Source organism: Corvus hawaiiensis, chromosome 16 (assembly GCF_020740725.1).
Source record: "Corvus hawaiiensis isolate bCorHaw1 chromosome 16, bCorHaw1.pri.cur, whole genome shotgun sequence".
Taxonomy (NCBI): domain Eukaryota; kingdom Metazoa; phylum Chordata; class Aves; order Passeriformes; family Corvidae; genus Corvus; species Corvus hawaiiensis.
This window is the reverse complement of record NC_063228.1, coordinates 14,990,623-14,999,792: the sequence shown is the minus strand read 5'-3', so window position 1 is coordinate 14,999,792 and position 9,170 is coordinate 14,990,623. Positions and strand designations below refer to the sequence as shown.

At 61.2% G+C, this 9,170-nt stretch overlaps 1 protein-coding gene across 1 annotated transcript; it reads left to right on the top strand.

Annotated features, from left to right (window-relative positions):
• Nucleotides 1-729: 729 nt before the first annotated feature.
• On the top strand, nucleotides 730-9,099 carry WDR24 (WD repeat domain 24). Its single transcript, XM_048320601.1, has 10 exons — nucleotides 730-807; nucleotides 1,446-2,368; nucleotides 2,999-3,176; nucleotides 3,944-4,619; nucleotides 4,695-4,810; nucleotides 6,684-6,805; nucleotides 7,140-7,244; nucleotides 7,324-7,661; nucleotides 8,408-8,592; nucleotides 8,710-9,099. The coding sequence occupies exons 2-10, from the start codon at nucleotides 1,888-1,890 to the stop codon at nucleotides 8,876-8,878; spliced, it is 2,370 nt and encodes a 789-aa protein (XP_048176558.1). The 5' UTR covers nucleotides 730-807; nucleotides 1,446-1,887; the 3' UTR covers nucleotides 8,879-9,099.
• Nucleotides 9,100-9,170: the final 71 nt, after the last annotated feature.

Genomic DNA, 9,170 nt, shown 5'->3' with positions numbered 1-9,170 from the left:
GGATGCACCTCCGGCATCCCCATTCCCTCCGGATCCCACATCTCCCTGACGCTCACCCCTAACACACCCCGTAACGCCCTCGTACTCTATTTCTCCTCCCAATACACCTCATATCCCTCCAGCACACCCTTTCATCCCAGCGAACCCCCACTCCCAGTGCACCCCACGTCCCTCCGGCCCCCCCCGCCAAGGCACCCTATATCCTCCGATCCCCATTTCTCCCCTTACACCCCTATTCCTACTGCACCCCGCGTCCCTCTGGCACTCCCACATCCCTCTGGCACCCCTGGACCCCGCATTCCCCCGCACGCCGTCCTTAATGCCCCCCTTGTCCCCCCGCCCGCTCCGCTCCGTGCCGGGGGCGGGGCCTGCGTGGTGGGCGGGGCTTCAACCCAGGGGCGGGGCCTCTTGGGAGAGAGTGGGCGGGGCCTGGTGAGTCACCGGGGAGGGGGCGTGGCTTGGTGCAGGGGGCGATGCAGGGATTGGACAGCGGCCGTGGGGGCGTGGTCTACGGCAGGGGGCGCGGCCTAGCGGAATGGGCGGGTCGGCGCGGCGTGAGGGGCGTGGTCTCGCCGCATGGGGGCGGGGCTCAACGGCAGAGGGGGCGTGGTCTGGGGAGGGCGGGGCCCGGGCAGCGTGGGGGGCGTGGCTTGGCGGCGGGGGCGGTGTCCCGCCAGCGGAAGGGGGCGAGTCCTGCGGGCAGGGGGCGGGGCCCGGGGCGGAAGGGGGCGGGGCCCGGCGGGAGTTCCGCGGCGGCGGCGGCGGGGCCTGCTCGGCCCGAGCTGCTGGCGGGGGAACCGGCACCGGGTACGGCTCCGGGAACGGCACCGGGGCTCCTCACGGAGGGGGTTCAGGACCGGGTGGTAGCGGCAGGAGACTGTATGGAGCGGGAGGGGGTTGTGAAGGGGCCCTGGGGTGTCTGATGAGTGGGAAGGGGCCCTGAGGAGGGTATAGGGTGGGAGAGGCCTCTGAGGGAACGCTGAGAGGGCTCTGAAGGGCTGGAGGAGCTCTGAAGGGGCTCTGGGTCAGGAGCGGGCCTTGCAGAGGGAGAAGTGTGGGGGTGTAAGGCGTCCTGGGGAGCTGTGGGTCAGGAGGAGGGGGATGTGGAGTATGAGGGGGCTGTGGGTCAGAAGAGGGCCCTGATGGGGCGGGGGTGTGGGATATTAGGGGCTGGGGGGCTCTGAGTGGCCTCAGGGGTGGGAGGGGACCCTAAGGGTGCTCTGAGGGTGGGAAGGGGCCTTGAGGGAGCGGGAATGTGAGGTATGAGGGATCTGTGGGACCTGGCAAGGCACGGGCAGAGGGGTTGGAGAGGGCAGTGCTGTGGCAGGAGCTCAGCCTGGCTCTGGAGGACACAGCCTCTGGGACCCTGTGACTCCTCCAGGAAGCCTGGAGTAGCTGCTGCTCCCCTCTGCTAGAGAAGGAGGGTCATCCCCTGGTTCTTGCAGGCTTTGGGGCTCCAAGTGCCCCACAGAGGTAACTGTGGCCTCGCTTCACCCCACCTCGTGCTGCGGACGCTGCTCATCTCGGCCACAGCGCTGTACTTGACCTATATTATCAGCAACAGAGAAACATCTTAGGGTGTGGCCGAGGAGGGAAGAAGGAACCCAGAAAAGGTTTTCAGGAACTTCCTGAGAGGGAGCCATAGAAGGCAGCAGGAGGAGAACCCGGAGTGGGGCTGTATCTGCCTCCCCACAGGCAGCTCTGTGGTCTCTCACCTCCACGGCCCGTTGATGCAGCCACAAAAAGCCACAGTCGGAGCCACCAGGGCCCGGCAGGAGCTGCGGGAGCCCAGCCCGTCCCTGCCCAGCTCTGGCTGAGTTGGAGCAGGGCAGCCGTGTGAGTGTGCAGGCAGCCTGCTGGAGAGGGGACAGCACCCCGAGGACAGCCATGGAGAAGATGGCCAGGGTCACCACCGCCCTGGGGGGCAACGTGCTGACCGGCCGCACCATGTTCTGCCACCTGGACGCCCCCGCCAACGCCATCAGCGTGTGCCGGGACGCTGCCCAGGTGGTGGTGGCCGGCCGCAACATCTTCAAGATCTACTCCATCGAGGAGGAGCAGTTTGTGGAGAAGCTGAACCTCCGCGTGGGCCGCAAACCCTCCCTGAACTTCAGCTGCGCCGATGTGGTGTGGCACCAGATGGACGAGAACCTGCTGGCCACCGCCGCCACCAACGGCGTGGTGGTCACCTGGAACCTGGGCAAGCCGTCCCGCAACAAGCAGGACCAGCTGTTCACGGAGCACAAGCGCACTGTCAACAAGGTGTGCTTCCACCCCACCGAGGTGTACATGCTGCTCAGCGGCTCCCAGGACGGCTACATGAAGTGCTTTGACCTGCGCAAGAAGGACTCTGTCAGCACCTTCTCTGGTACAAACGTGGCTGCTGTTGTCCTGTTTCCCTGCGGGGAAGCAGGGGTTGGGAGTTTTGCCCTTTCCTTGCTTGTCCCCTTACCCTCAGGAGAGGCAGGGGTTGGGAGTTTTGCCCTTTCCTTGCTTGTCCCCTTACCCTCAGGAGAGGCAGGAGTTGGGGGCTGTGCTCTTTCCATGCTTGTCCCCTTACCCTCAGGAGAGGCAGGGGTTGGGAGTTTTGCTCTTTCCTTGCTTATCCCCTTACCCTCAGGAGAGGCAGGAGTTGGGGGCTGTGCTCTTTCCATGCTTGTCCCCTTACCCTCAGGAGAGGCAGGAGTTGGGGGCTGTGCTCTTTCCATGCTTGTCCCCTTACCCTCAGGAGAGGCAGAAGTTGGCAGAAGAGGCTTTGTCCTTCCCCTTGCCCAGGAGGAGGGTTTGCTCAGGGTGTGATGCTCCAAGCAGGGACAGAAGGAGCTGAGAGGCATTTTGGTGCTTTTTTTGACTCTCAGTAGTAGCTGGGTCTGTGTGGGAGGTGGAAGACAGTCGCAGCACTCCTTACTACCCCTTCTCTCTGTGCCAGGGACCCCCACGGCTCTTCCAGTGGGGGTTTTTAGCTTTGCTGGAGCTCTCAACTTGTGTCCCCTCCCAGGCCAGTCGGAGAGCGTGCGTGACGTCCAGTTCAGCATCCGGGACTACTTCACCTTCGCTGCCACCTTTGAGAATGGGAACGTGCAGCTGTGGGACATCCGCCGGCCCGACCGCTACGAGAGGATGTTCACTGCCCACAACGGGCCTGTCTTCTGCTGCGACTGGCACCCAGAGGACAGGTGAGCGTGGGGCCAGGCTCTGCCAGCCACCCAGCCTTGCAGGGCAAGAGAGGCCCTAAAAACAGGATTGGGATTTTGTGGGGGAAGGCATGGTCTGTGATGCCCTGTCTCCTTGTGTCAAGGGCTGGGATGTTGCTGGAAGATAGGAGCGCTTATTGCTTTGAGTGTTTGAGGTGGTGTAGGAGTGTTTTGGGGTTGTTCTTTGATAAATTAGGGGGTTTTGAGGCACTGAGTGTCTTATGGTTGGGTATAGCAGTGTCACAGCAGTCTCTTGCTCCAGTGCTCAGCTTGAGGAAGGCATTGCTTGGCTGCTCTGGGACACAGCTCACTTGTGTTCAGTCGTGTTTCCCTCCTGCCTTTCCCAGGAGATTGCTGGGAAGGATCTGGAAGCAGCTGTTAGGGTGTGCAGGTCCCTCCTCGCTCCCTGCCAGGCAGTGCTGCCACTGCTCATGATCTTAGAGAGGCACTGAAATACATCCAGAATGGCCTTTTTCTCTCTGCTGTGCCTGGCGAGTGGAAAGCAGAGCCAGAGGGAACTGGTCTGACTGGGATGTGGCTCTAAAGGCGCAGGGCCATAAATGGGGGCGGGAAGGAGGGTGTTGTCTGACCTGGTTGCTGGAGAGCAGAGATGTCAGGAGAGCTCATGGGAGGATGGGCTTGCAGCCCAGCTGCCTTCCTGCGATGCAGACATGGTCACACCTGCACTGTGAGCACCTCTGTGCCACAGTGGGAACACAGAGGTGAACACAGATCCATCCTTGTCCCAGGGGCTGGCTGGCCACGGGCGGCCGGGACAAGATGGTGAAGGTGTGGGACATGAACACGACGCGGGCCAAGGAGATCTACTGCGTGCAGACCATCGCCTCGGTGGCACGGGTGAAGTGGCGCCCCGAGTGCAAGCACCACATCGCCACCTGCTCCATGATGGTGGACCACAACATCTACGTGTGGGACGTGCGCCGCCCCTTCATCCCCTCCGCCATGTTCGAGGAGCACAAGGACGTCACCACGGGCATCGTGTGGCGGCACCTCCACGACCCCTATTTCCTCCTGTCGGGCTCGAAGGACAGCACCCTTTACCAGCACATCTTCAAGGATGCCAGCCAGCCCATCGACCGGGCCAACCCCGAGGGGCTGTGCTACAGCCTCTACGGAGACCTGGCCTTCGCCGCCAAGGAGAGCCTCATCTCCTCCGACTCCAACCGCAAGCCCTACATCGGGGACCGGCGCCACCCCATCTTCTTCAAGCGCAAGCTGGACCCCACGGAGCAGTTCGAGTACATCTCGTCCTCCAGCGCCCTCAACGTGTTCGAGACGGACGTGGAGAGCGGCAGCATGGACTGGTTCGTGCACACGGCCAAGCAGTACGCGCTGGCCGGCCGGCCGCTGGCCGAGCTCTGCGACCACAACGCCAAGGTGGCCAAGGGGCTGGACCGCAACCAGGTGAGCGACGGGACGGGTGGTGCTGCACAGGGGTCGTAGCCTGGAAGGGTCTGACAGGGCCTGTGTTCCACACAGGTGGCTCAGACGTGGACGATGCTGAGGATTATCTACTCCAGCCTCGGCACCATGTCGTCCACAAACCTCAACCACAGCATGGGGAAAGGCAGCACCGCTCTCCCACTCATGAACAGGTACAGGCAGTGGGAGCTGCAGGGGGTGGTGACACGGCTGGGGTGGCTCCATGAGTGGGGGAGTGGAAAGAGCTCCTTGGCTGGGATGGGGTTATAGAATCACATCATGGAATACCAGAATGGTTTGGGTGGAAGGATCCTTAAAGCCCATCCAGTTCCACGCCCTGCCACGGGCAGGGACACCTTCTGCTAGCTCAGGGTGCTCCAAGCCCAGTGTCCAACCTGGCCTTGGACACTTCCAGGGATCCAGGGGCAGCCAGCTTTCTGGGTGCTTCTCTGGGTACCCTGTGCCAGGGCCTCCCCACCCTCATAGGGAGCAATTTCTACCTAATAACTAACCTGCCCCAGACACAGGGAGCGAGCAGGGACAGCTCTCCCTCAGCCTCAGGCCATGCTGATTTGCAGGCTGGCATTGTTTGAACGCAGCCATTTCCCGTGTTGGTGTGAGAAGTGAGGGCCCAGCCTGGCCTCGAGCTGTGCAGCCTCACACACTGCTCCCTTCCCTCCTTCAGCCAAAGTTTGGCCCTGTGGTGGGGCATGGGGCTGGGACCTGCTTTGCAGTTACTGAATTCATGAATCACAGAATCTCTAAGATTGGAAAAGCCCTCTGAGATCATTCCCCCCAGCAGCACTGCCAAGGCCACCACTAAACCATATCCCTAAGCAGCACATCTTCATGATTTTGAACATCTCCAAGGGTGGTGACCCCAGCACTGCCCTGGGCAGCTGTACCAGTGCCTGACCACCCTTCCCATGAAGGAATTTCCCCAATATCCAACCTAAACCTCCCCTGGCCCAGCCTGAGGCCGTTCCCTCTCCTCCTGTCCCTGTTCCCTGCGAGCAGAGCCCGACCCCCCCGGCTGCCCCCTCCTGTCAGGGACTTGTGCAGAGCCACAAGGTCCCCCCTGAGCCTCCTTTGCTCCAGGCTGAGCCCCTTTCCCAGCTCCCTCAGCCGCTCCTGGGGCTCCAGCCCCTTCCCCAGCTCCATTCCCTTCCCTGGACATGCTCCAGCCCCTCAGTGTCTTTCCTGTCGTGAGGGCCCCAAAACTGACCCCAGGATGTGAGGTGAGGCCTCAGCAGTGCCCAGGGCAGTGGTGGTGACCAAGGGCTGGGGATGGAGAAGGTGTCTCATGGCTGGAGCTGGAGCTGCTGGTGTGCAGAAGTTTTCTTCTGGAGCCTTTCCGAGGGAGAGCACGCCCCAGCTCTGCCAGCAGCTCTCTGGCGTGGAGAGCCCGTCATGGGCTGATGAAGCAGGAAAACTTGTTTTTCCTCTTCTCAATGACATAAACGTGAGGGGTGAGGTCTCCAAATTAGCTGTCAGAGCTCGTAGGGCCAGCTACCCACAATGAGTGACAGATCCTCAAATAACACCAAAGGAAACAAGCACTGTCCTTGACCAAGCTGTGCCTCCAGCCGGGTGGCTGTGCCGCTGTCTGAGACACGGCAGGCAGCAGCCTGGGGAGCTGGGCTCTGCTCCAACCCCGTCCCTTCCCTTTTCCATCTCGGTGAAGGCCAAGCCTGGCGATGCATAACAAACAGCCAGGCACCTTGGAGCCAGGCAGGTCTTGTTCACCTGCCTCTGAGGGGAAGGAGACGGAGCCAAGAGCCTGCTCAGCACAGGAATTCTTCAGGGAGACTTTTGCAGTGCCTGTGCAGTGCCACCAGGCTTGGAGGAAGGGCTGTGATCACAGTCACAATGTGTCTTTATTTTTAAGTCACACATGGGGACTGGTGACTTCTGCCCACAAAGGGATATCACTGTATCTCATATTTCACCATTCAAATTGCAACTGGACACCTGTACCCAGGCTGTTGCTGGCTGAAATGGAAACTTTATACTCCTCTGATTGTTAAATTTGCCTTTTTTTCACAGCTTTAACCTGAAAGATATCCCTGCTGGGCTGGGCAGCGAGTCCAGACTGGACCGCAGCAAAGGAGAAAGCCGCACAGAAAACATCCTCATGGATTCCTCCTCCACCCTGATCAACAACGAGGGTAACGCTCCTGGGCGGGCACAGCCCCAGTCCCACAGCTCTTCCCTGTTCAGCCATAGACAGGGGATAAACTGGGGCATTTTTCCTGTGAATTGGGGTGGCTGGACATGCTGCAGCCCCAGGGTGAAGGACACCGAGCCCTAGGGCGCTGCGAAGGACAGGGTTCCCCCATGACCTCAGGTGACAGTGACAGTGGTGGCTGTGGGCACCAGGAATGGGACTGTGGTGGGGACCTGAGCTGTGTGGCTCGGGCACAGCCTGGCACACTGGGGCAGGACACTGGGAGGTGGATGCAATGCTGTGATGAGCTGATTTCTCTTTCCCTGGGCGCACAGACAACGAGGAGACAGAGGGCAGCGACGTCCCTGCGGATTATCTGCTGGGAGACGTGGAGGCAGATGAGGATGACCTGTACATGATGGACCACGAGAACCCGCACGGTGAGTGCACAGCTGCTGCTGGCAGGTGTTGCCTGTCCCAGCTGGGTTTTCTCCTGCTCATTCTGCTCTCTCCTCGCAGCTGAAGAGCAGGAATACAGCCTTCCCCAGGAAGCCTTCCCTCTGCGCCACGAAATCGTGGACAACCCATCAGCCTTGGACCACCTGCAGGACAAGGCCGACTCCCCTCACGTCAGCGGCAACGAGGCCGAGACGGTGTCGCTGACCCCCGTGGAGTCCTTCTCGCTCATCTCCATCTCCCACTCGCTCTATGAGAACCGCCTGCCCTCCGACTTCTTCAACCCCATCGTGCGGGACACGCTGCTCTTCTACGCCGAGCAGGGGGACGTGCAGATGGCCGTGTCTGTGCTCATCGTGCTGGGAGAGCGCATCCGCAAGGAGATCGATGAGCAGACGCAGGTAGAGCCCGTGGGATGCGGGGCCGTGCCTTGGTGGGACCCAGAGGGGTGTATCCCAGGGGGATGGGATGCTGCCTGGGCTTGGGGCACATCCCTTCTGCTCCAGCTGCTGTTGGGCCAGCTCTAAGCCAGGGTGAGCAGCTCCAGGATTCCGGTACCTGCCCTACCACCAGTCCTGGCAGGGACTTGAGGTGGGGTCTGCAGGGCCAGGCTGGGGAAGTGACCTTGGCCTGTTGATTTAGGGAAGGATGCTGTTCCCCAGCATTGCAGAGCTGTTCTCGCACTGCAGGGATCAGAGAATCACAGAATCCTTTAGGCTGGAAAAGCCCTCTGAGATCATCGAGTCCAACCATTCCCCCAGCACTGCCAAGGCCACCACTGACCCCTGTCCCCAAGTGCCACATCCACACGGCTTTTCAATCCCCCCTAGGGATGGTGACTCCACCACTGCAGCTGTGCCAATGCCTGACCACACTCCCCATGAAGAAATTCTCCCTAATAACCAAACTCTGGCACAGCTTGAGGCCATTTCCTCTTGTCCTATCTCATGTTCTCTGGGAGCACATTTCAACCCTCCCCTGGCTGCCCTCTCCTGTCAGGAACTTTTAGAGTGAGAAGGTCCCCCCTGAGCCTCCTTTTCTTCAGGCTGAGCCCCCAGGGGAAATCTTGCCTTTAGGATGCAGAGGGGGGATCCTGAGGCGGTTTCAGGGTGGATATGGAGGCTCAGCTGTCTGTGGCTGTCCCCAGGAGCACTGGTACACATCCTACATCGACCTGCTGCAGCGCTTCCAGCTCTGGAACATCTCCAACGAGGTGATCAAGCTGAGCACGTGCCGTGCCATCAACTGCCTCAACCAGGCTTCCACCACCCTGCACGTCAACTGCAGCAACTGCAAGCGGCCCATGAGCAACAGGGGCTGGATCTGCGACAGGTGAGGGGGCCCAAAGGGGCTTGTGGGGACAGGAGGATGGGGTAGGTGCCCCTGTTCCCTCTTGCTGCCCCCCTGGGGGCTCTCCCTGCCCACACCCACCCCAATCTCCCCGTGCAGGTGTCGGCAGTGTGCCAGCATGTGTGCCGTGTGTCACCACGTGGTGAAGGGGCTCTTCGTCTGGTGCCAGGGCTGCAGCCACGGCGGCCACCTACAGCACATCATGAAGTGGCTGGAGACCAGCTCCCACTGCCCCGCCGGCTGCGGCCACCTCTGCGAGTACACCTGAGCCCCCCTGAGTACACCTGAGCCCCCCTGAGTACACCTGACCCCGTGCCCGCGGGGGAGTTGGCAGTGGGGTGGGGCAGGGGGTGAGCAGGGCAGGCAGCGTGTCCTGCCCGCTACCCCCGGCAGCGCCCTCTCTGTATTTATTGTGTAAATAAGGGCTGGGGGTGCACCCCCGGCCCGGCCGTTTTTTACTGGATTAAAACAAACCAGCAGTTGAATCGAGCCGTGACTCCAGTCTTTGCTTCACCTGGATGCAGAGATCCCCGGGATAGGTCCCGGCCCCGCGGTGCCCC